Source organism: Vicugna pacos, chromosome 12, assembly GCF_048564905.1.
Source record: "Vicugna pacos chromosome 12, VicPac4, whole genome shotgun sequence".
NCBI lineage: Eukaryota > Metazoa > Chordata > Mammalia > Artiodactyla > Camelidae > Vicugna > Vicugna pacos.
This window is the reverse complement of record NC_132998.1, coordinates 13,647,614-13,675,400: the sequence shown is the minus strand read 5'-3', so window position 1 is coordinate 13,675,400 and position 27,787 is coordinate 13,647,614. Positions and strand designations below refer to the sequence as shown.

At 38.4% G+C, this 27,787-nt stretch overlaps 2 protein-coding genes and 1 long non-coding RNA gene across 5 annotated transcripts in view; 1 reads left to right on the top strand and 2 right to left on the bottom strand.

Annotated features, from left to right (window-relative positions):
- LOC140700140 (uncharacterized) overlaps nt 1-21,581 on the top strand; it is a 57,365-nt gene extending 35,784 nt beyond the window's left edge. The window contains exons 3-4 of one of the 2 annotated variants that reach the window (XR_012078389.1): nt 1,332-1,490; nt 21,485-21,581. This is a non-coding gene — a long non-coding RNA (uncharacterized lncRNA). Of the gene's footprint in view, nt 1-1,331; nt 1,574-21,484 lie in introns of those variants that run through there. The other variant, XR_012078388.1, reaches the window with a different exon arrangement.
- The window catches only part of ZNF641 (zinc finger protein 641), a 105,026-nt gene that overhangs the window by 23,690 nt on the left and 53,549 nt on the right, over nt 1-27,787 (bottom strand). The window lies entirely within an intron of this gene.
- On the bottom strand, nt 14,310-15,221 carry LOC102531279 (olfactory receptor 5BS1-like). Its single transcript, XM_006202911.3, has one exon. The coding sequence runs from the start codon at nt 15,219-15,221 to the stop codon at nt 14,310-14,312; it is 912 nt and encodes a 303-aa protein (XP_006202973.3).

Below are 27,787 nucleotides of genomic sequence, written 5' to 3'. Positions count from 1 at the left end.
CTATAAAAATCTTTCTCCTATAGAGATAAATTTTCTATTTCCTGAGCAGAGTCACATAGCTTTTTCTTACCCTGTGGCACACGTTTGTTGCCTCAGCATCCTCTGCAGAGCTGCCTTCACCTCCTGGTTCTTGAGGCTATAGATAAGGGGGTTCAGCAAGGATGTGATCACACTGTACTGAATGGAGACCACTCGCTCCAACACTGAGCCTGAGGCGGGACTGATGTACCTGAATAGAGCTGTCCCGTAGAACAAGAGCACCACAGTGAGGTGGGAGAGCAGGTGGAGAAGGCTTTGCCTTGGCCCTCAGAGGAGCGGATGTTCAGAATGGCAGATATGATTCTGGAGTAAGAGAACAGGATCAGGGAAAGTGCCAGCAGTCCCAGAAATGCACTGGACCCTGACAGAAGGAACTCATTGGCAGTGGGATCAGTACAGGACAGAGGGAATAGTGAAGGTAACTCACAGCAAAAATGGGAGATGATGTTGGACCCACAGAAATATAACTTGTGGATGAAAAGATTATTTACTAGTGAATTCAGAAACCCTATCACCCATGCTGCACTAACCACTGTAGTACAGAGAGGCCTGTTCATGACAACGGTATAGAGGAGAGGGTGACAGACAGCTGCACAGCAGTCATAGGCCATGGCAGAGAGAAGACTGGCTTCAGCACACCCAAAGAGAAGAAAAAAGAAACTCTGGGTAATGCAGCCCCACACTGAGATGCTTTTCTTCTGAGACAGGAAGTTCTGTAGCATTTGGTGCATGGTAACTGAGGAGAAGCAGATATCTAGGAAGGACAGGTGTCCGAGGAAGAAATACATGGGGATGTGGACGTGAGAATCCCATCTGATCACTAGGATCATCACCAGATTCCCCACCAGGGTTAGGAGGTAAATCCCCAGGAACAGCAGAAAGAGCAGAGCCTGGATGTGAGGATCAGCAGACAGCCCAAGGAAGATGAACTCAGTGAAGAAACTGAAGTTGTTCATGGTTGTTTAGAAATGTCATACCTGGAAAGAAATCAAGTATTACAGAATCTGAGTAATTTCTAGTGATCAGAATATCACCCCCACACCCTGAAACTTCTCAGGCAATACTTCTTTCAGCTTAAAAATAGAAAAGGAAAAGAAGTTGAGTAATTATAATTGTGATTTTTATGAGTTGAACTCTGCCCCACCCTCACCCCCCAAAATATGTTGAAGTCCCAACCCCCAGTACCTCAGAATGTGACCTGATTTGGAAACAGTCATTGCAGATGTAGTTAAGATGAGATCATACTGGAATAGGGTGGGCTTTTAATCCAATATGACTGATGTTCTTATCAGAGACAGGAGAGACCCTAGTGAAGTAGACACACAGCGGGAGGACAGCCATGTGACAACAGCAGAGATTGGAGTGGTGCATCTGCAAGTCAAGGAAGCCAAAGATTGACAGCCATCACCAGACCTAGAGGCAATCAAGGATTCTTCCCTACAGGTTTCAGGGTGAGTGTGGCCCTGCTGACAGCTTGATGTCAGACTTGCAGCTCCTAGAACTGTGAGACAATAAAATCTATTATTTTAAGCCACCCAGTTTCTGGTACTTTGTTACATCAGCCCTGGGAAATTAATATAGTGACTTTAAGGGTTTCTGCCTTCCTTGGCCCTCCCCAACAGGTCTCACTGATTCTGTCAGTGAACATGGCAAACATCTTTGGAACCTAAATCAGATTACATGATTTAACCATTAAGAGTATACTTATGGCGGGGAGGGTATAGCTCAGTGGTAGAGTGCACGCTTTGCATCCACCAGGTCCTGGGTTCAATCCTCAGTACCTCCATTAAAAATAAACAAACAAACCTAATTATCCCCCCCAAAAAAAATTTTTTTTAAAAAGAGTATACTTATGAGAACAAACAGGATGCTTCAAATGAAATTATTTCAGAAAAGACATTTTTCCAAGTGTTTTTATATTTAGATTTGGATCTTAAAGCCAGAAACTATAGCATTCACCATCTTATCATAGACATCCTGAGATTTGGAAGATATGGAAAAGGGACTTGAATGATGCTAGCAGAGGTTGCAAGAGGCTTTCCAAACATTTCAGGATCCCTTCAAGGGTACCCCATCTCTCTAAATGCATACTAGCAAAGCTGGAAACGTATTTGTGGGACTGGTTTGGGGTGCCTCAGGAACATTTCCTCTGTTCTTCAGGCCAGTAAGGTTGGGCTGTCAGGCATCTCAGAGTGGGAGGACAGAGGCTCAAAGAGATGAAGTGACTTGCTCCACATCACACAGAATTGAACTGAATTCTCTGTTCTCAGTCCAGTGTTCCTTCCACCACAGCACTTCCAGCAGATGGACAACATATATTTTGAGTCATTTTAAGTATATTTAGAGGAATGTGTAGTTATAGCTTACACATAGCACTGTGTCTAAAATTAAAAAAGCTAGACCCAAAAACTGAAAGCTATGTGAACTCGAGCAAAGAGACTTAACTTTTCTGAAGGTCAATTTTCACATCTATAAAATGGAACAATTATATCTATCTCATATGGTTGAGATGAACTTACTTAAAAGTGATTTTTAATGACTGAAGACAAATACCTGGAACTAACTCTGACATTAACTTATTTGGAGACATTGATCAAATCACTTTAATCTTACACTACCTTGGTTTTAGCTTATGACCTGATAATCAAGTCCTTATTAAGTATTTCATTTCCTTCTATCACTTTGCTCCTGTTGTCATTGCATTTTACTGCCTCAAAAATGTCTAGACCAGGACTTTTACCTGTGTTCACATTTTTCACTGCAACCTGAACTGGAATATTACAACTACCTTCCCAGGAGTCTTCTCAGAACTAGTCTCAACACCCACAGCCATTCTCTCTCCTCAGTTCATTTTACTCTTGCTCTTTTATAAATTCTTTTACCAATGACATAAATAGGAAAGCTAGAGGAAATTCAAGAGAAAGGAAGCATTTGGGAAAATGTTCAACTTAACTATTCTTTTAAAGTAAAATAAAGCAAAAATATGGATCCATTTTTGTGGGGTTTTTTCAAAAAAAATTTACACTAATAATCCTAGGAAGACTGGTGAGTGTGACATCTACACATTGTTGATGGTATTGTAAATTGCACACTTTGAGTCAGGAGTCCTACAAGGTCTAGTATTTATGCTAAAACTAAAACTCGAAAGACTAAAATGTGACATGTAGAACAATGCACACTGCATTTTTATATGTTCTATAAAAACCAGAAACAGTTTAATATCTCCTGGAATGTCTAAACACCAACTGGATAGAATATGTAGACAATAAAGTGAAAATAACAAGGCCTATGTGGCAACATGGAAACATACCAATAGTAGCTGCAAAAACTAAATATGAAATTTCTATTTGGTATGATTAGAACCGGTCTTCAAGACTCTTTTCGCCATATTTTTCCTTAAAATTCCAGCTCCCTTTTCCTTTCAAACACCCCCATCAAATCCCCAGCTTTAACTGCACCCAGTAAACAACAGACTTCCTTCCCTTTCTCTTTTAATGAGGCACCCAAACAATGTAGTTGTTCTGAAAACATTCTGCTTAGTTTTAAGATCGATTTACTAAAGGAGATAAGGGAGCCCCACCAACGATGACATCCCCTAGATCTGACTCATCTTTCTGGCTACCAAGATCACTCTTCCTTGGGAAGTTCAGACAGCTTAGTGGGAGGGAACAGAGTGAGCTGACCAGGATCACAGGGAAGAATTCTAGGGTAAGGAACAATGAACAAACTGTTCTAGGTGGAAGAGGAGCTTTGATAGAAAGAAACTGACTACGTAAAAGACAGAAAGGAAAAGAGTTAAGAAGGTGCCCAGCTATGCCCTTCTATCCCTAAGCACATGGAGATTTCCCAATATCCTTTGGGAATATTTGTGGACCCTGGCATTGGCTTTTCAGATAAAGAAAACTTCCATTCTCATTCCCAGTTCTAAATCAGAGCAAAGGTGTTAATTGAGGGGAAATCTCCACCTCTGAAACTTTCTAAGAGACTGCATTGCCATTCTGTCCTCTCCACAGACTTATTCTTATTTGGAGGCATGGAACAGAACTCCATGATCTGTTGTTATCCCTAAAGCCATAAGATCTTAGAACTCAGTGAAAGTTATGCAAGAGAGAATAAGGTCTCCTTCTGTTTCCTGTACTCCTGCCATGGTGCATATTTGAGGAAATGATCCTCCAGCCCTCCATCAGGATGCCTCCTGCCAGCTTCCCCATGCCAAAAGACGACCTGTTTCTCTTCAGGGACCAGGGACGTGTAGGGAGGAGACAGAGAGATCCCAGATGGACAGAAGTGCACACAGATTAACATCTCATGAGATTCTACTCCCAGAAAAAAAGTTTGGTCTACTTGTTTACTTTGGCCACGTTATTTCCCTCATGACTATTTTTACTTCTTTTTAGTTGCCATAAGGAATTTTGGTTAAAATAGGATTCTTCCAAGTTGTACAAACTCATGAAAGTTTCCTTTCTCACCCATATTTCTGAGCTGGACTGTTCTAAATCTGGCTCCTGTTTGGGGTTCTGAAGAGGACTGCCTACTGCCCCCACAGCTGGGCAAGTAGAATCAGAGAGGGCTCTAGCTAAACCCTGCAAAAAGTCCATTTTATTTCCTGACAGGTTCTAGGATCAGACCCTGTGTGGTCAGTTGTGGCTAGAGCCAAAATGGCCAGCTTCCTCTGCATTGGGACTTCCTGGACATGGCTAAAAGTAATCAGTTCTTGTCAGTCTCCCCATGGTAACCTACCTGAGTCCTGGAAGGGCTCCTGACCCGTCTGTAGGAGTCTTATATTCCTCCAGTACTATTCTCTTCGGCCATCTCTTGCCAAGATAGCCCTGGGAGAGGAGCAAGAGTAAGGACCCCAGGGAACCTGGGACTGCTCACTGGTCCCAGACGACAATAGTCAGAGTCACCTGGGACCTGGTGATGACTATGATTTGGAAGTGGGGGTGCAGAAAAATTTCCAGGAAGGGCACAAGGAACAATGCCAAATCTGACAAACAAAGCTCAGTCTAGGGCTTTTCAACCTCAGACATACAAGTGTATGCACAGAGAGGCACCAGTGTTCGTGTGCACGTGCACACACACACACCACCCACACACTCTCTGTATAAAGTCTAACATTTCCCTTTCCCTTTGTATTTAACTCCAAACTCAATGAACTTCAGGTATGCTATATTCTTTCTGTACATATTTATATCACATGGACCAATAAGGGAAATTAAAGCCATAGGCAAGAACTCTTTAATTTTCTTGATTCCCCACTTATAAATGTATTCCCCTGCCCTTTCCTTGGTTATAATGGTAGAGATACCTGCCTTTAATCCAAGACTAGCACCTGTAATTGTACTTTAACTCCCATCCCATCCTGGGCCTTCTCCTTCAACTATGCTATTTGTTTTTATCATCAATTTTTTCTTTCCCTTACTCATTTATACCAAGAATATAAATGTATTGAAATATCTCCCATATTTAAAAGTATCCAGTTGACCCCATGTTTCACTGGAGCCTCTGATTTTTACATTACCTCACTCTACTTCTCTCAAAGCCACTTTTACTGAAAGTCTAACTTAACTATACTACCTTCCCAAGCTTTTCTTACTTCTCATGCTGTAGCACTGTCTTCTGCACCCACCATTCCTTTCCCCTTTTCCTTCTTGTTGCTAGTGACTTCTACAACCAGTATGACTTTTTCTCCTGATACTGGGATGCAAGAAGCATCACATTTCAGTCCTTATCTTTTGGATATTTGGACATCAAATCTCTAGATTCTTTACATACTTAAGAAAAAGTTGGGGAAAGGGAATTATTATTCTTGAGCCATCATGAAAATAGACCTTATTCAGGCCTATGTTTGGAAGGAGTCTAGATTTCTTCCCCAACAGACAAGCTCAGGAGGAGTTTCCATTAGTTGATGGACACCTGGGCTTTGCTTCCTCATAGGTTGTAGGACCCCAATTATTAATGGAATGACTAGAAGTACTTATATTTCAGGTAAGTAGCATAAAGGTATAAATAATCAATTCACGTTGCTTAAGGATCAGGCTTAGGGGTATCACATATTCTTGTAATGTCTTTTTCTGATTTTGGTACCAAGGTAACACTGGCCTCAGAAAATAAGGTGAGAAATGTTCCCTCTTGTTCTATTTTTTGGAAGAGTTCGTAAGAATTGGTCTAACTCTTGTGCATGCTAGTTTAATAGTAGCCCCACGATTAAACTGTGACCTTTCTATGGAATCTTTTGAATGCCACAGTGTTCAGTGCGGTTTTTCACTCTGGATGGTCATTACTTAAGTATCTCTCAGTCATGTGGAATCTCCTGGAGTTGTTCTCCTCAGAGCTTCTCACAGCAGTGCTGCTTTGCTTGGTCCAGTTTCACGCTATGGTAAAAGCACAGCTTCATATTCAAACAAAGGCTCATGGGGATCTATATAGATCTATAAGTTTCTGGAATTATTTATCTGTGTATCTCTTCTCACTAGCACTCTGCTCCACAACTTCCTCTCTCTTTTTTCTTATTGAACATAATCTCTGTCTCCTAAACTCAGCAACACTGCCATTTTCTGCTTGTTTTTCCCTTCATGCATCCTGGTCTGAAAAGCGCCTTCAGTGACAAAGGCAGGACAACAGTAGGGCTCACCTTACTTGTATCCTGTCTCTCAGGATTCAAAGTCCTGAGCTATTTTCCAATAAATGCAAACAGGCTTCCTTTTTCAGATACTTTGCTCATTTTTCTAGTTATTTATGGTGGAAGGGCAAATCTGGTACCAGTTACTCTGTATGGCCAGACATGGAAATCCCATCAAATAGTGTTGAGTGTCTCCTATGTCCTAGATATTGTTTTAGGTGCTTGAAATATAGTGGTAAGATACAGTCTTTGCTCTTTGCTTACGTTTGCTTGAGGAGGATAGAATATAAATATCCATAAATATTGTTAGCTGGTGGTAAGTGGTAGAAGGGAGGGGAGAGCAGAATATTTAATATAGGATAGCCAGGAAATAATTCTGTGGGAAGAATATGCTTGAGGAAGGCCTACATAAAGGAGATGAACAATCCATGTGCATATTCAGAGAAAAATGTGCCAGTGGAGGGAACAGCAAATGCAAAACTCTGGGGTGGGAAGAAATCTGGTCTTCGAGAAACAGTAAAAAGGCCAGTGTGGTTAGCGTGTAGCAGAAGAGGAAGAAAACAGGAGAAATGAAGTCACCAGACTTACAAAAGCCAAGTCATGTGGGCCTTGTAAATCCAGGAAGGAGTTTAGACTTTAAATGGTAGGAAGCCATTGATTTTTCTTTTTTTACCTCTTTAAAGGAATGATGTAATCTGTTTTATGATTTTTCTAAAAAGTTTACCTGGCTGGTTTCTTTTAAATAATAAGCTTCAAGGGACAGTAATGAGTACAGTGAGGCCGGTTAGGAAGCTACGTATTGCATTACTACAAGCTAGGCTAATATTCAGCCAGTATTCATAGCAGATAAGAAAGACAGCATCCATTTCTATCCACTGGGGGTCATTTTGATGGGCCTGTACTCATGCCTTACTGGTTATTAAATATTTGGAATATCAACCCTGAGTCCAGGTGGGAGAAGATGATGGCTTAAACTAGACTGGTAGAGGAGGAGGTGATAAGTGTCTAGACTCAGGATATATTTGTAGAGCAAAATGGATTTATTTATGTACTGAATATATGCTGGGAGAAAGTAAAAAAAGGAAGGTGACTTTTAGGTTTTGGATGAATTATGGTACCATTAACCTAAGTCATCAGTTCAATTTGAACATGTTAAGTTTGAGATACCTATTAGATAGCCAAGAGATAACCAAGGTAATGCAATATGAATCTGAACTCTTAGGAGCGATCCAGGCCGGAGATACTTGGGATTCATAGATTTGAGGGCAATATTTAAAGTCAGAGAGTGCATGGGATAACCAGTGGCAGAGGGTAAATATAATTAGGAAGATGTGGTAGGAAAATTTAGGTAGAATTGTCTATTGGCATTTGGCAGATGAGTCTGTTTCTCAGATGCAAAGTTGTGAATGAAATTATAGTTTGGGGAATCTTAAGATTATAGATGATAGTTTAAGACCCAGGAATAGATGAGAATACCCTTCACAGTTTCCTCCCTACCCTTACGTAAGTCAGGAGAATCACTTAAAAGTTATGTTTCAAATCCTATTTACACAGCCTCTTCTTAACCCTAGTTGCAAACCTGCTGTTGAGAAATGATCCAAATAGTTAATTTGGCTCTTGACATTATTTTACCTTGGATGTCTCTTCTTTGCTCCTCATCCATTTTTGCATCTAGCCCTGCATCTCTGAACCAAACAAGGGTCAGACTCTTGTAATTGTTCACTTGGAAGAGCCAAGAGAAATTCCAGATGAATTAAATTAAATGTAAAAAAAGTACACAAAAAACTAGAAGAAAAAATTTGAACACAGATGGTAAAGGACTTCTTAAGTTTAACAGCAGAGAAAAATTACACAAAAGGAAAGCTAGATATGACTACATAACACAATTTTAAAAGTTGAAAAGTATCAGTAAAACAATAAACTGAAAAAGGTTGTAACAACTTACAGCAAAAAACTAATATTCTTCTTATTTAAACACATAATTCAAATAAAAAATTAATACTATGAATTCACTAAGAAAATAGGAAAATGGCATGCTAATAATAAAAGAGGAAATACCAATGTTTAACAAACATTTGAAAAGAAGAGGTAAAGTGTCACTATATGCCGATGACATGTTACTATATATAGAAAACCCTAAAAGGTCCACACAGAAACTACTAGAGCTGTTCAAAGAATTCAGCAAGGTAGCAGGTTACAAGATTAACGTTCAAAAATCAGTTGCATTTCTTTAAACTAACAATGAATCAACAGAAAAAGAAAGTAAAGAAACAATCCCCTTTAAAATAGAACCCAAAGAAATAAAATACCTAGGAGTAAATCTAACCAAGGAGGTGAAAGAATTATACACAGAAAACTATAAATCACTGATGAAGGAAATTAAAGAAGACTTTAAAAAATGGAAAGATAACCCATGCTCCTGGATTGGAAGAATCAATATTGTTAAAATGGTCACACTGCCCAAGGCAATCTACAGGTTTAATGCAATCCCTATCAAATTACCCAGGACATATTTCACAGAACTAGAACAAATCATAATAAAATTTATATAGAACCACAAAAGACCTAGAATTGCCAAACCATTACTGAAGAGAAAGAAAGAGGCTGGAGGAATAACTCTCCCAGACTTCAGACAATACTATAGAGCTGCAGTCATCAAGACAGCATGGTATTGATACAAAAACAGACATATAGAGCAATGGAACAGAATGGAGAGCCCAGAAATGAACCCACAAACTTTTGGTCAACTAATCTTCGACAAAGAGGCAAGAATATACAATGGAATAAAGACAGTCTCTTCAGTAAATGGTGTTGGGAAAACTGGACAGCAGCATGTAAATCAGTGAAGCTAGAACACTCCTTTACACCATACACAAAAATAAACTCAAAATGGACCAAAAACTTAAACATAAGACAAGATACAATAAACCTCCTAGAAGAAAATACAGGCAAAACATTATCTGACATACATCTCAAAAATGTTCGCCTAGGACAGTCTACCCAAGCAATAGAAGTAAAAGCAAGAATAAATAAATGGGACCTAGTTAAACTTACAAGCTTCTGCACAGCAAAGGAAACCATAAGTAAAACAAAAAGACAACCTACAGAATGGGAGAAAATTTTTGCAAGTGAAACCAACAAAGGCTTGATCTCCAGAATATATAAGCAGCTCATACGACTTAATAAGAAACAACCAAAGAACCCAATCCAAAAATGGGCAAAAGACCTAAACAAGCAGTTCTCCAAGAAAGACATACAAATGATCAATAGGCATATGAAAAACTGCTCAATATCACTAATTATCAGAGAAATGCAAATCAAAACTACAATGAGGTATCACCTCACACCAGTCAGAATGGCCATCATTCAAAAATCCACAAATGACAAATGCTGGAGAGGCTGTGGAGAAAAGGGAACCCTCCTACACTGCTGGTTTGGTGCAGCCACTGTGGAAAACAGTATGGAGATTTCCTCAAAAGACTAGGAATAGACTTACCATATGACCCATGAATCCCGCTCCTGGGCATATATCCAGAAGGAACCCTACTTCAAAATGACACCTGCACCCCAATGTTCATCACAGCACTATTTACAGTACCCAAGACATGGAAACAGCCTAAATGTCCATCAACAGATAACTGGATAAAGAAATGGTGGTATATTTATACAATGGAATACTATTCAGCCATAAAAACCGACAACATAATGCCATTTGCAGCAACATGAATGCTCCTGGAGAATGTCATTCTAAGTGAAGTAAGCCAGAAAGAGAAAGAAAAATACCATATGAGATCACTCATATGTGGAATCTAAAAAAAAAAAGAACATAAATACAAAACAGAAACAGACTCATAGACATAGAGTACAAAATTGTGGTTGCCAAGGAGGCGGGGGGTGGGAAGGGACAGACTGGGATTTCAAAATGTAGAACAGATACACAGGATTATACTGTATAGCACAGGGAAATATATACAAGATCTTGTGGTAGCTCACAGCGAAAAAAAAAAGGTGACAATGAATATATATATGTTCTTGTATAACTGAAAAATTGTGCTCTACACTGGAATTTGACACAACATTGTAAAATGACTATTACTCAATAAAAAACATTAAAAAAATTTGAGAAATGTTATAGACCAATGGAACAGAATAGAGAGCCCAGAAATGAACCCACAAACTTTTGGTCAACTCATCTTTGACAAAGGAGGCAAGAATATACAATGGAATAAAGACAGTCTCTTCAGTAAATGGTGTTGGGAAAACTGGACAGCAGCATGTAAAACAATGAAGCTAGAACACACCCTTACACCATATACAAAAATCAACTCAAAATGGATTAAAGACTTCAACATAAGACAAGATACAATAAACCTCCTAGAGGAAAACATAGGCAAAACATTATCTGACATACATTTCAAAAATTTTCTCCTAGAAGAAATAAAAGCAAGAATAAACAAATGGGACCTAATGAAACTTACAAGCTTCTGCAGAGCAAAGGAAACCAGAGATAAAACAAGAAGAAAACCTATGGAATGGGAGAAAATTTTTGCAAGTGAAACCGACAAAGGCTTGATCTTCAGAATATATAAGCAGCTCATACGACTCAATAAGAAAAAAATAAACAACCCAATCCAAAAATGGGCAGAAGACCTAAACAAGCAATTCGCCAAGGAAGACATACAAATGACCAAAAAACACATGAAAAAATGTTCAATATCACTAATTATCAGAGAAATGCAAATCAAAACTACAATGAGGTATCACCTCACACCAGTCAGAATGGCCGTCATTCAAAAATCCAAAAATGACAAATGCTGGAGAGGCTGTGGAGAAAGGGGAACCCTCCTACACTGCTGGTGGGAATGCAGTTTGGTGCAGCCACTATGGAAAACAGTGTGGAGATTCCTCAAAAGACTAGGAATAGACTTACCATATGACCCAGGAATCCCACTCCTGGGCTTGTACCCAGAAGGAAATCTACTTCAGGATGACACCTGCACCCCAATATTCATAGCAGCACTATTTACAATAGCCAAAACATGGAAACAACCTAAATGTCCATCAACAGGTGACTGGATAAAGAAGATGTGGTATATTTATACAATGGAATACTACTCAGCCATAAAAACCGACAACATAATGCCATTTGCAGCAACATGGATGCTCCTAGAGAATGTCATTCTAAGTGAAGTAAGCCAGAAAGAGAAAGAAAGATACCATATGAGATCGCTCATATGTGGAATCTAAAAAACAAAAACAAACAAACAAACAAAAATAAAGCATAAATACAGGACAGAAATGGACTCATGGACAGAGAATACAGACTTGTGGTTACCGGGGGGGGGGGGGGGCGGGGTAGAGGGTGGGAAGGGATAGACTGGGATTTCAAAATTGTAGAACAGATAAACAAGATTACACTGTATAGCACAGGGAAATATACACAAAATGTTATGATAAATCACAGAGAAAAAAATGTGACAATGAGTGTGTATAAGTCCATGTATGACTGAAAAATTGTACTGAACACTGGAATTTGACACAACACTGTAAAATGATTATGAATCAATAAAAATGTAAAAAAAAATTTGAGAAATGTTAAATATTATTTATGCAAATAAATAAATACTAAATATTATTTATGCAAATAAAAAAGAAATGCAAATATGTGGAAGAATTAACATCTTATGCCTATCAAACTGATAAATATTAAACATGATATAAAAATTATTCTCAGGCCTGGCAGATATACATTGCCCAACTCTCTAATATACTACTGGTTGGACTGTAAATTAATACAAATATTTATGCAAGCAAATTGGCATATAAATCAAGATCATAAAGTATATCAGAAGGATAGGAGGGGGGAATGAGAGTGACAAGATGAGGGATCACAGTTCGAGTGTAAGCATGTTTTTACTGCACAATTCATACTGTATATGTGGGAGGCTGGTGGGGCAGTCCACCATGGATTTTACTGCACAAGAGTCTTCAGTAGGAACTGAATAAAGGAGCAGGTGGCAGACACACAAGGAAGCTTGTGCCAGTGACTGCCTCAATCTCCTAAGGAATGGGAGACTGAGTATAGATTAGTCATTGGACCCATCTCTCAAACACGCAGATGAAAAAGGGAGTGGTTGCAAGATGCAGATGACATACTGTTGATGTCAGTTTAAGTGACCTCATATCCTTTATTAGGGTTTGGTCTAGGGAAGGATGCCCTTCCCACAACTATAAAGTATATCTTAATAGATCCACTGTGGAGAGTTTCTCTTAAGAATATTAAAATAGGGGAGCACAATGATATTATTATTAACTCTTCCCTTATTTGAAGAGTTACTAACTCATGTTAATTCTACCTCCTAACTATATCTTGAAATTGGATCACTTAAGGGAGAACCAGATGCTCCACATGAGGGGCATGACTGGCCACACTCTGTACAAAACCCCCTTTTTTTCTTAACAAATCCTTAGAATAACTGACTCAAGAGGTAATTACTATTGATACATAACCATTATCCATAGTTAGACGTATACTTCAAAATGATATATATTTTTTTCTGAAAATGATTTTTAAATATTTACATCTTTAAAAGTACTTGTCTTGTTCACCCACTATACATTCCTCTACTAATTTTATAGAATTTATCATATATTTAAGATTAAGAGTTCATAATAAAAGTATAAAACAAATCAACAATATTTATTGAGTTCTAAGAAATTAAGAAAATGCCAAAGGGAAAAAAATCTTACTTTTGTTTAATGCTTATAAGGGTAAACATGGTGATGCATATTAAGTATTTCATTAAAGGAGCCATGTGAATCAGCCTACACATTGGGTTTTGAGCTTATTGTCCCCTCACCCGTGAATCTTTTCTGACAAAAAAATTAGTTTATTTGATTGAATATGTGTCAAGCAACAATCGGCAGTGGGCTCAGGAGGGGTTTGGCTGACTGGGACTGTCAGACACCAGGTGAATTAACTGACTTGACATTCTCAGGGTAGAATAAAAACATCATTTTGAGAGAGCATAGACATTCACCACTTCGGGTTCCAAGGAGCTCTCAAGTCAGCAAACAGCCAGATCCCATCCCAGACACTCAAAATGTCACCACCAGCACACCCGAAACAGTTCCTGTTCCTCTGAATGGGTTAGGGTAGTCTCTGTTAATCTGTGTCTTTACTTTTTGGCAACTAGAAAGTTAGTAACTCTAATCAGGCACATCAGTTTTTTAGGTTTCCCCCAGGTTAGGTGGATAAAGCAACCACCCTGATTCAATACCATCTTCACTCAGTACTCACTTTGAAATGCCTTAAATGCCTTTCACGTGCCCATCTTTTTGTGTTTTGTTTTGTTTTAATACTTAGAGCGCCAAACTACTTTGAAAACTCTTGAGCAAGACAAACAGATTTGGACTCTGCACTATTCCACCCCAGTACCTATTTTTGTCTTCACTTTATTTTTTTTTTACCAAATACAATAAAATAAACAATCACATACTTAAAGCATACCCAAGAGGTTATATTCATCAAATGGTAAGTTTTTAAAGTGATCAAGTTAGCCATTAATGTACCTCATCCCCTGACTATGTTTTCCCATTATCTTCAGACCAAACACACCATGACTCCTTCATACACAAAGAGGCACATTTATTTCTTCAACATTCTACACAGGGCTGTCTTCACCTCCTGGTTCTTGAGGCTGTAAATGAGAGGGTTCAGCAAGGATGTAATCACACTGTATTGAATGGAGACCACACGCTCCAACATGGAGCCTGAGAGAGGGCTCATGTACCTAAATAAAGCTGTCCCATAGAACAAAAGCACCACAGTGAGGTGGGAGGAACACGTAGAGAAGGCTTTTTCTCGACCCCCAGAAGAATGGATGCTTATGATAACAGAGATGATTCTAGAATAAGAGAAGAGGATCAGGGAAAGTGTTAAAAATCCTAACAATGCACATGACCCAGCAAGAAAGGCCTCGTTGGCAGCAGGATCAGTGCAGGATAGAGAGAAGAGTAAAGGCAGCTCACAGCAGAAGTGAGGGATGACACTGGGCCCACAGAAATGTAAGTTGTAAGTGAAAAGATTGTTTGACAACGAGTTTAGGAACCCCATTACCCATGCTGCAATCACCATTCCGACACAGAGAGGCCTGTTCAAAACCACACTGTAGAGCAGAGGGTGGCAGATGGCAGCATAGCGGTCATAGGCCATGACAGAGAGTAGGCAGCTCTCTGTGGTCCCAGAGAACATGAGAAAGAAACTCTGGGTCATGCAGGCCCACGTAGAGATGGTTTTCTTTTGAGTTAATAAGTTCTGCAGCATCTTGGGCATGGTTACTGAAGATAGGGAGAGATCCAGAAATGACAGGTGACCTAGGAAGAAGTACATGGGTGTTTTAAGGTGGTAATCAGTCCTGATCACCAAGATCACCATCAGGTTCCCCATCAGAGTTAAGAGGTACATCACCAGGAATAGTGCAAAAAGCATGGTCTGGATCTGAGGATTCCTGGAAAGTCCCATGAAGACAAACTCAGTAATGATGGTGAGATTTTTCATGATTAGAGACATTGGCCCTAAAAAGAAATATAATACAGTTGAGTCATTCCAGATGAACAGGACTGCCTCTCCTATGAAAAACATGACTTCCAGCTTAAAAGTAAAAATAAAAACTATGAAGCCAAAAATGTGACCCTCTGAGTCACACACATCATCCCCATCACTACTTCAACTCTGGAGGCATGTAGCATTCCAAAGCCCCTCCTCCACAACTGCTTCTTTAATCTTTTAATACCCATTTGTTCAGAAAATATTTAATAAGCATCCAAGTACTGGGTATTGTATCAGACCCTAAGGGCCTGGCATGTAGTAGGTACTTAGTAAAGTTTACAGAATAAATGAAAAAAAAATCAGACAGCTAGATTTTTACACAAGTCTGTTCTATTTTTAATGCACTACATATAGAGGATCATAAAAATATTTTTGATTATTGAATAAGTAAAAGAATTAATGAAATAAATAAATGTATGGTTCATAGGCAACTCCATGAGTAAGACCATAAGCTGCCCTGGCAGTGAGATGTCACATACATTCTATGGCCTGTGTCCTTTTCTAAGAAAAGGGCCAGTTTGAGGTCTCTGTGGCTCTGCTGAATGGCTGGTAATGGGGCTGTACAAAGAGTCAAAAGAGCCTGATGTGAGCCTCAGCTACTATTCAGGCAGTCTGTTTTCTCATTTGAGTTATCTCCCAAGGTTTCCATGATAAACTATATAAAAAAAGGCCTTAAGGTCTGGTTTCTGGTCCTAATTCCAACACCAGTTGGCTTAGTTTGAGAACCTTGGACTTGTCAGTCCACCTCAGAGAGAATTGGTTATATTGCCAGAAAAAACAGGGATAACAACACATTCTTAATGGAGTAGACCTGATTGCAGAACAAAAGTAATTTATTATTGTAAGAACTCTGTTTCTGATAAGAACTAGTTTACCTAGCCCACGATCTTTAACAAGTCTATTGATTCTTCTTGGTTTAGTCTAAATATGTTGCTGGGTACAGCATAGTCTCTCCAATTTCTGCCTAATGTATTATGTTACTCTTTTGTCTCCTCAATATTTTAAAATTTCCCTTATTTCCATATTGTCCCACAGTATTTACCCTTTGGGATTCATCACCTAGCACTGAATTACTCAAAAGGCCTGTCTGTATGCAGGTTCTCTCTGCCATGATTTCTAGCTGCTGCAATTCCTTAGGCAAAATTAAAGTGGTGAATGTGTGACTAGCCTAAAATCCTATGCATATACTAGAAATATATATAGGAAATCTTCACTCTGTTTGCAAATTAAAGCCAGATGACGATACTGTTCTACATCTATTTGTAAGGAAGTTAACTATTTAAATTTTGATACCCAGTGCTGGCAAGATTTGGTGAGTCTTATATGACCTTATACATTGTTGGTAGCATTATATTTGGTAAATAATTTTGGCAATATGCAATCTAAGCTCTCTCTTTTGGAAATTTATCTTAAACATATAATTCAAAAGAATGAAAAGGCTATGCGTGAAAATACATAGTCCAGGTTTATTTTCAAGACAGTAAGCAAGGGTCAACCTAAAAGATCTGGTAACTGGAGAATAGCTACTCTATTTTTATAGAAACACATGACAGGATGTTATCTAATGATTAAAATGATAATTATAGAGGAGACACAGAAACAGAAAATATTCATTATATCTAGTAAGAAGATCAGAATACATGATTAGTATAAATTCATTAAATTGTGCAAAAATATGCACACAATAGGGGCTTATGTGGGATTAACAACAGAAAAACAAACAGCTGAGTTATTAGGGTAGTATCAGCATGAACAATTGTTTTGATTTTACATTTTTTAAAATATGGTTTTTACACTTTCAATGAAAAATATCTTTATAGGGGGTAATATGTCATCCATAATTCTACTTTGCTTCAAACTCAGCAATTAATTAAGCCCAATTCCAACAACGTACATATGCACTTCTTCCTCTTCCTAGTCCATTTCTGCCCTGTATATTCTCTAACAAAATTCAACCTGGTCTGAGAAGCCATTTCTTCAACAAGGAGTCTTAGATGCTCAGTTGGAGAATGGAAATGGCTCAAGTAGTTTTTCTTTTCTATTCATTGTTCTGCCTTTTGCTTGTCCTCTGTCTACTAGCTCTTTAATCTCAAATTTGTGGTCTAGGAAAAGTGGCTGGAGGATGTGATTCTGAGGCCACTGGAAGTGTTGGAGGCTAGGGCTTCTCTGTATTGAAAGGTCCCTGGTAGGAAAGAAAGAAAGAAGCTTTTTTAAGGGAAGAGAATGTCTTAAAGTGAAGGATGCTGTGCTCTCATGGAATGGGCAAAAAGGGGTATCAAAAATGTTCTTTCTTCTACCTTTTTCACCCTAGTTACAGACTCTGTGGTACCTCTGAGTAAAATCTTCGTAAAAACAGGTGTTTAGGCTTTAAAATAATAAAAACTTTCAAAAACATCCTATTTTATGACAAGAATGGAAAGCAGAGTTGCAGACTTTTGCTTTATCTCTGAAAAATTCTAAGGAGATATGTGACTAGACTGTGCTTTCTACAGATTTGGTCTTGCTTAGAGATGGGGCCCTGAACTAAATGATCTCTAAAATTACTTTCAGCTTAAGATCCTGGCATTTTGCTAGGAAATCTCCCACCAGAGAATACTCCAAACTCACTCATTCCCGTAATTCAGAAATGCTCCATTCTGCTGCCCACCCAGAATCTACAGCTCCCCCTCCATTCAGTGCCAAAGGAATCTTAAACTTCATTTACTGAATGAAGGGAGAGGACAAACAGATTACAAATTAATAAAGTGGCAAACTGCTCAGCCTTGTACATATCTCATCCCAGCTCTGTCATGACCTACATTTGTGAGTTTGGCAAGGCACTCTTGCTGCTGCTTCTTGAGCTCAGTTTCCTGTGCTGTGCAATGAAAGGTTTGGAACAGTTGCCTAGTAAGATTCCTCACATCCAGTGGGCTAGGAAGGACTGAGAAGGACTGTTAGGTCCAGCTCTACACTTGGAGACCTGAGTTGTTGCCCTCTGCCTCACTCTGAGAGATGAATGACATGGGATGCTCAAAGCACTCCGTTAGGCCTTGGGAAAAGCTGGTTTTCTTTCCCATCCAGTTGAAAACTGTTGTGTGTAATGCAATTAAATAGTCACCTTGTATTTAGTTTTAGATAAAGTCCCAAGTGTTGGTATGCATGGGCTCTGGTTTGAGTCAGTACCTGTTACAAAGCTTTGGCCATCCTCCTTTTCTTCTTCTTTCTTTCTCCTTTATCTCTTTTGGTTCAGAGGAGGACTCCTGGCCAGTTTGTGTGACTTTTACCATTTTTTTCCTAGTCTTTCCCCATTTGCTACCCATATCCTGGGCTGGCTCTTAAAGAGTGAGATTAAGTAATGAGGGCCCGAGGGAGTTGAGGACTAATCTGTACTCATGAGGAAACAGAAGTATTCCATTATCTGGACCCCTGGCACTCCTGCCACTGTTGTGATCTGGAGAAAGAGGAGGATATGGGGTGAACACGGAGCGCCTATAAATGATTCTGCTAGCCAGAGACCAGTGTGGGGCTTCCTCAGGTTTGACAAAACTTGATCCTCACTATACACTTGCACGCTCATATATTCCTACCCACACTCTCTCACATATATGCAAACAGGTAAGCCTTATTTCTAAAATCACAGGATTCTGTAGAGCATAAAGGATCACATGGATCATTTCATTACAATCTCCAACTTGATGCCTGAGCCCCGTACAGCATCTCCCGTAAGTGTCCATCCAGCCTCTGAACTTCTTCAGGAATTCTCCTCCATCAGTTGTGGTAAACCTGATTTAAAGTTTGCCTCCATCCTCCTCCAATTTTGACATTGTATCTATGTGACCATGTCTACAAACGCCTAAACAAGCTTTAGTATCTCTCATCTTACTTACAAAACAAAACCAAAAGTGAGAAGCAAAAACAAAGAGTCCTCTGACTTCCCTTAAACTTACTGCTCCATTTTCTCAGTCTCCTTCATAGCAAAACTTCTCAATAAACATGTGTGGTTGTACTTTACACTTTTTCACTTTCCATCCTTTTTTCATCCTACTCTTGCTAGCTGAAACTTCTCTTGTCAATATCATCAACAACTTTGCAAAACAAATGTTGCAAAATCCAATGGTAACTTTTCTGTTTTCTTCTTATTTTAATTTTCAGGAACATTCAATACAGCTGACCTCTGTAGCATTCAAGGAGCTGACCTCCTTGTAGCATTCATTTTCCTTGGATTTTGTGACACAAAAATTTCCTGATTGTCTTTCTTGCTCAATGGCTGCTGCTCCCATTTCTCTTGGTGGATCATTCTCAACTTGAACTAGAAATGCTGGAGGGCTCCAGAGCTCATTCCCAGGACCTTCTCTTCACTTCATTTTCCTTATATGTTCTATGCCAATGCTCTATTTCCAAATACCACATATACCCCAAATATTAGCCCTGACCTCTCCTTAGAACTTCTAAGTAATATATACAGCTGGATTCTTGACATTCCACTTTGATATCTATTAAGTATGTTAAGCAGTTTAGCCAAAATGCAACTAACCAATCAGCCAAACTAACAAACAAAAATTAAATCCTTAATTTTCATCCTCCTAATGTGCATTTCCCTCAACCATGCTGATTTTAGCAAATGATGACACCATCTGCCCAGTTGTTCAAGTGAAAATCTAAGACTCACCCAAGATCACTACAGTGAGGTAGGACGAACAGGTAGAGAAAGCTTTGCTTCTGCTTGTGGCGGAACTGATGCTCAGAATGGTGGATAAGGCAGACACAGGAGAAGACGATGAGGAGGACAGTCCAAGGCCATGTGTGACATAAGACCAGACAAGACCAGACAAGAATACCCCGCATGTTCTACTGTGGGAAGGCACCTGTCCTCAATGGTCACGATTATTTCTTCCCCTCTACAGATCCATAGTTAAGCTCTATTTAACAGTGTTATATTCAAACCTTGCCACTTTCTGTGTTCTCATACTGAAGGAGTAGGAAACAAAATAACTTCCCTGATACTGAAACTGTTTGTTCATTCATTCTGACTAAGAAATCCTGCAACTTGCTTTTTTCTCCCTTACTGCTTTTGTGCTAAACAACTCCCAAACTTTTCCCTTATGCTATCCCCTCCCTATACTTTCTTTACTAAGAATAGCTTTAACCTAGAGGCTATGCTCCAGGAAGGAGGTAATGGGCCAACAATTACAGAAGAATGGACAGGACGGACCCCACCCCCCCATCATCCCCCCAGTTCCTCCAGGGTGCCAGTAAAAATCATTGAGGTTAAGAGGAATGTAGCACCCTGTAAAGTGCCCTAATTATCAGCTTTTCTGTTCAGTCCAGTTTTTCTATAAAACCTCAAGACCCCAACCCCAAGAGGGATTCATCCTCTCTAAGGCATTAGCCTACTGTGACTCCCCTTTGCCTGGCAAAGCAATAAACCTGTTCATTTTTCAGATTCTCCCAAAACTCTGCCTCCGAGTCTCAGTCTGGCTATTATGGTGTGGAGGCTGGTTTTGCAGCAACAATACCAGATCTAGCTAACTTATGCTAACCCAGAACTTGCCCAAGTTCACTTGCTCTGACCTGACACTAAGACATAAACTTAGCTTTAAGATCACTGTTCAAAGTTGTCGGCTCACTCAGCTGGCTCATTCTGGCCTTCTCTGCCTCATGGCTGACACTATTAATTACTTAAGGAAGATTAAGACTTTTTCTCCTATTGTTTCTTCACCTAGCAATCAAGCCCTTGTTAGTTACTAAATCCAAATCCACCTGTGAATGTAATCAATGAGGCAATCAGTAGACAAGTTGGCAGAATTCATTGAGATCCAGTGACAAAGATGTTTAATTGGCCTGTACAATCTGCACTGAGAACTGCCAGGAAAGAGTTGGCTCAGTGTATTGTTTATATTTTTTATATTCTATATAACGTGATGTTTTGACATCTTAAAAAACTCTGGTTGAGGAGTGTCTGCCTCTTACCAGGGATAGCTAATTCTTAGAGATAGCAAAGGAATCAACCCGGAGAATGCCTTTAATATGCCAATTAATCAATTCAGAGTTATATCTCCTCTATATGGCCCTTACACCCAAGGAAACAATATTCCTCTGCCTTAATCATCCCAGAGCCAGGTACCAGGCAACTAGGGACACCTCTATAGCATAGAGCCTGTTGAAATTATTCAAACTAGCCAATGCCTTGCCTTTCCAAACTGTTTACACCCTGCCTTGCTTTGCCTTTCCAGTGAAAACCCCAGTAAAGGCTCCAGGCCATGCTCTCTCTCTCCCCTCCTGCCCCCTCACCAGTGCTGGTGCTTCCCCATGTGGCCCTGTGTAGCATGCCATGCCTACTGTTTCTGTGAGTATAACAGATTTTGTTTTCCTGAGCCTCTCCTATGTCTCTTCCTCTGGCTTTAGACATACCTGGAGTCAAGTCATCAAGTCCTAGTTGTGTTTCTTACCAGTTGTATGACCTTTGGAGAGGTTTTAAGCCTTCCTTATCTCAATTTTCTGATCTATCAAATGGCATATAACAATACCACTCTTACATAGTTTTAAGAGGTTATTTACATAACTTATCTGCAGTGCTCAGCATACATTGGTTATGGTTAAACTTACGTCTCATTCATTGCCTTAGTTTAATCGTTCAGTGTTCTCAAGGAAAGGAGAAGAGTTAATTCTGAGGGCAGGTCAGAATAGGTGAGTAAACAGAGAAAAACCAGATCAAGGAGGGAGAGAGAGAGATGGATGGAAGGAGGATGATCTCACCATAAGACCAGAGTTGTAAGAAAGCTTAAAGACAAAGTATAGAGCCAGGGAGACACAGAGAGAAGGAGATGAAGAGAAGTGGTAAGTGTCCCAGGAGATCAAGGCAGGCCTAGCTCTCCTCTTCCCCAGTGAAGAAAGCCGTCTAGGTGCTCTGACCTATTAACTGAGCGTCTCAGTAAATCATGCAGAAAGAAAAGAGCTGTCTTCTCTGAGGAAAAACTTTTGTCTATTTACATGCCAGTATTAGAAAAAAGAAATACACTAGTGCATGTGCCAGGAGCCTTCCTGGCTAAGATTTCAAAATCCTTTTCTAAATTCTTATAGACTTGGGTTGCTCCGAATCCAAAGAAAAGTAAATAGAAATACAATTTTGAAAAGTTCTGATTCTCTGCATATAAATATTTGAACTACTCAGATAATTTCAAAGCCAATTATGCTGTCGTTTTTCACTATTTTCTCCTATTGCTCTAAATATTTTCCCAAGGGTATTATTGCACAAATAAAGTCTTCTTACATCTAACCATTCAGAAGAGGACCTGGATTTAAAGAGCCAATGGATGGGCAGCTAAGCCTGCAAGCCCAGGATACAGCTGAATTAATTCCTTGAATTCCTTGGAGTTTGGCCAGAAGCAAATTTTTGAACTCATTACCATAGAAGTTTCCTTATATTCATGTATATATGTATTGACAAATACAGTCTTAATGTTTCCTTCAGCTTGACTAAACTTTAAACAGATTTCTTCCTGATTATAGGTCCCTGACCTACCTTTTTTGGGATATTTGCTTTAAAACTTTGAAATTGTAAATTATTTCTCTGCTTTAAAAATGGATGTCAATCTTCTCCGAGCTTCTTGCCTGTCTTTCTCAAGGACCTGGGAACTATCTTTTTGAAATACAAACATTGAAGGAGATAGCATACCTATCTATCAGTCTCTGTGGGAGGCTCGGAGCCTAATTTATATGGACAATTAGTAAATACAGATGCCCTAGTCAGAGAGGGAGAGAGAGAGAGAAACACATGCAAATTCTGGAATAACTCAGTGAGCTTGACACATCCCATTGATCAACCATAAGGAACACACACACACACACACACACACGCAAACTCTACTGAGTCATGAGTAGCTAACATTTCCCCTGAATTAGGTTTATTTATGCATCCCATCATAGACAGACCAAGTTAACAGACATGTCTCAACAGGACATGTATCCGTCTGTATTATACAGGGCAGTTTCACTTCTCCCCCACCCCAAATCCTCAGTATTCCACCTATTCATCATTTCCCCTATCCCAACCCCAGGCAATCACTGATCTTTATATTGTCTCCACAGTTTTGCCTTTTCCAGAATGTCATACAGTCGGAATCAAAGTATATAGCCTTTCCAGTTTGGCTCTGTTTACTTAATAATATGCATTTAAGGTTTCTTCTTAGATAAGAAGTCTTTTCATGACTTGATAGCTATTCCTCTTTGGCACTGAATAATATTCCATTGTTTGGATGTACCACAATATATTCATTCCCTTACTCAAGGACATCGTGGTTACTTCCATATTTGGGGAATTATTAATAAAGATGCTATAAACAACAATGTGCCGGTTTCTGTGTGAACTTAAGTGTTTAACTCCCTTGAATAAATACCAAGGGGCATGATTACTGGATTATGGCAAGAGTATTTTTAGTTTTGTAAGAAATATCAAACTGCCTTCCAAAGTGACTATCCCATTTTACATTTACATTCCCACCAGCGGTGAATCAGAATTCCTGTTGCTCTACATCCCTACCAGTTTTTGGTGTTGTCAGTATTTTAGATTTTGCCAGTTCTAAAGGGTGTATGGTGGTTTCTCATTTATGTTTCAATTTGCATTTCCCTGATTACATATGTTACAGAACACCTTATCATATGCTTACTTGCTATCTGTATATCTACTTTGAAAGGTGTGCATTAAAGTATTTGGCCTATTTTTTAATTAGGATTTTTTAAATTGTTGAGTTATAGGGGTTCTTTGTATATTTTGGATAACAGTCCTTTATCTGATGTGTCTTTTGCAAATATTTTCTCACAATCTGTGCCTTATCTTCTCATTCTCTTGACAATGTTCACAGAGCAGAAGTTTTTAATCTCAGTGAAGTCTGGCATATCAATTATTTCTCTCATTAATCATGTCTTTGGTGTTGTATCTAAAAAGTCATAGCCATACCCAAGGTCTTCTAGGTTTTCTCCTGTGTTAACTTCCTGGACTTTTGTAGTCTGCATTTGATATTTAGTTCTGTGATATATTTTGAGGTAATTTTGTTAAGGGTGTAAAGTCTGTGTTTAGATTCTTTTTTCTTTCACGTGTGGATGTCCAGCTGTTTTGCACCATTTGTTGAAAAGACTATCTTTGCTCCATTCTACTGCCTTTGCTCCTTTGCAAAGATCCGTTACTATATATGTGTAGATTATTTCTGGGCTCTTTATTCTATTCCACTGATTTGTCTGTTCTTTCACCAATACCACACTGTCTTGATTACTGTAACTTTATTGTAAGTCTTGAAGTAGGGCAGTGTCAGTCTTCCAACTTTGTTCTTCTCCTTCAGTATCATGTTTGTTATTCTGGGTCTTTTGCCTTCTATGTCAACTTTAGAATCAGTCTGTCAATGTCTACAAAAGTAACTTGCTGGAATTTTGATTGGGATTGCACTGAATCTACATATAAAGTTGGGAAGGACTGACATTTTGGCAGCATTGAATCTTCCTATCCATGAATATGGAATACCACTGCATTTATTTACTTCTCCTTTAATTGCGTTCATCTGAGTTTTGTCATTTTTCTCATACAGATCTTGTATATACATTTTGTTAGATTTATACCTAAGCATTTCTTTGTTTGGTGTCAATGTAAAGGGTATATTTTTAATTTCAAACTCCAGTTGTTCATAGCTGATTTTTAGAAAAGCAACTGAGTTTTGCCTATTAACCTAGTATCCTGCAACTCTGATGTAAATGCCCATTAGTTCTAGGAGTATTTTTGTCAATTGTTTTGGATTTTCTACATAGATGGTCATGTCATCTATGAACAAAGACAATTTTATTTCTCCCTTCCCAATCTGTATACTTTTTATTTCTTTTTCTTGTCTTATTGTATTAGCTATAACTTCCAGTATGATATGGAAAAGGAATGGTGAGAGAGGACATTCTTGCCTCATGCCTGATCTTGGTGGCAAAACTGAGTTTCTCATAATTATGATGCTAGCAGTGTCTTTAACTTATCAGAGACTACCTATAAATAATATTGTACAACTTCATAAATAGTATTGGAACTATACAACACTACACTTTCATTCCCCCCTTTCTGTCTTATGTGCTATTGTTGTCATATATTTTAATTCTACACATATTACATGCCCCCAAATACACTGTTAGTATATTTGCTTTAAGCAGTCAACTATGTTTTAAGAAGATTAATGAATAAGATAAATGCCTTTTATATTTATATGCATGTTTGCCATTTTGGCAAACTTTGTGTAGATCCAAATTTCCATATAGTATCACTGGTCACCTGCCTGAAGAACTTACTTTAACATCCTTGTAGTCAGTTCTACTAACATGAATTTTTTCAGCTTTCCTGTTTGAAAAACTCTTCATTTCATTTTAAGGCACTGTCAAGTGTTCCCTTAAGGGAAGAAATATCCCCTTTTGAGAAACATTACACTAGAGCAGTAACTAAGAAAATAATTCAAAAAACATGTTGGGAAAATCAACAAAAGAAACGAAGTGGAACATTAGAAAATACCTACCTAATAAAAAAGAAAGCAGTAAAGCAGAAACAAAGGAACAAAAAAGACATGAGATTTATAGAAAAAAATGGCTAAGTGACAGACTAAGTCTAACCATATTAATAGTTATATTCAATGTAAATTGATTAAACAGTGTAATCAAAGTCTCATTTGGCCAGACTGGATTAAAAAATTAGGTGTAGCTATATGCTGTCTAAAAGGGAAACACCTTAGATTAAAGATACAAATAAAATGAAAATTAAAAGGTAGAGAAAGATGTATCTGCAAACAGTAACAATATGAAGACTAAAATGAAGTACTGATACATGCTACCAAAATGGATGAACCTCAAAAACATATACTAATGGAAATCACCCAATCAGAATAGCAAAAGGAAAAACAAATTTTTAAAACTGAGTATAGTTGAAGGGACCTCTGGGACAACATCAAGCATCCTAACATTTGCACTATACGGGTATACTATACTCCCAGAAGGAGAAGAGAGAAAGAGGTAGAAAATATTTTTGATTAGCATATGGATGAAAACTTCCTGAACCTGAAAAAGGAAACAGATATCCAGGTACAGGAAGCACATAGAGTCCCAAACAAGATGAACCCAAACAGACTTACACCAATTACACTTATTAGTATCATAACAAAAATGGCAAAAGTTAAAGGAAGAATTTTAAAGGCAGCAGGAAGAGAAAAAAGGCAGCAAGAGGGGAAAAAAAGTCACATACAAAGGAATCCCTAGAAGGCTATCACCTGGTTTTTCAGGAGAAACTTTGCATACTGCAGAAAGCAACCTATAAAAATAACCATGACATTTTTCACATAATTAGAACACATAATCCTATAATTTGTATGGAACTACAAAAGACCCTGAGCAACAAAAAGCAACTTTGATTTAAAAAAAAAAAAAAAAAAGAACAAAGCTGGAGGTTCCATGTTTCCTGACTTTGGAATGTACTACAAAGCTGCAGTAATCAAAACACTATGGGACTAGCACAGAACAGACACAAAGATCAGCGGAACGGAACAGAGAGCCCAGAAATAAACTAATGCACTTATGGTCAACTAATCTGTAACAGAGGAGGCAAGAATATAGAGTGGAGGAAAAAACAGTCTGTTCAATAAGTGGTGGTAGGAAAACTGAACAGCTACATGTAAATGAGTGAAATTAGAACATTTTATCACACCATATACAAAAGTAAACTCAAAATATATTAAAGACCTATATGTAGGAATGGAAACTGTAAATTCCTCAAAGCAAACACAGACAGTACACTCTTTGACATTAGTCTTGGCAGTAATTTTTTTTAATCTGGCTCCTCAGGCAAGGAAGACAAAAGCAAAAATAAATAAACAGGACCTAATTAAACTTAAAAGCTTTTTCACAGCAAAGGATACCAGCAATAAAATGAAAAGACAACCTATTAAATGGAAGATTTTTGCAAATGATATGTCTGATAAGGAGTTATTTTCCAAAATATATAAAGAGCTTATCCAAAATATATAAAGAGCTTATTGAGCTCAATATCAAAAACACCAATCCTTTTTAAAAATGGGCAGAAGATTTGAATCTGTCTTGCTTGAAATTATTGGGTCTTGGGTCTTAATATTTTTTATCTCCACCATAATGGATGACAGCTGCAGCTTCTTAGCCACTAAAGTTTCACTCCCAGTGAATGCATAATTTTAGGTGTTTTCTATTGAATACCATGGTGTATATATTCTTGTCAGAGAATGCAAATAGAAGATTTGCTGTCTTTTGCACCTTCTCATATGTTAATCAAAAAACTCCCACTGGGGGTCAAGTGAAGAACATAATTCAGTTCTTAGTACCAATTTGGGTACCAGTGTGAACTCTTTGTTCCCAGCCAACATAATTTGAATTTGCTTCACACTAATAAGGAAAAAGATGTTTTGCAAAATACCAGACTCAAGAAAGGGTCTGTGAAAATGGACTCTGGATTCAGATCTACTGGTTTGAAATGCCAGCTCCCCTTACCTGTAGGTAAC

Excerpts from the sequence above, each read along its gene's own strand:
- LOC102531279 (XM_006202911.3), bottom strand. The coding sequence starts at position 15,221 with ATGAAAAATCTCACCATCATTACTGAGTTTGTCTTCATGGGACTTTCC.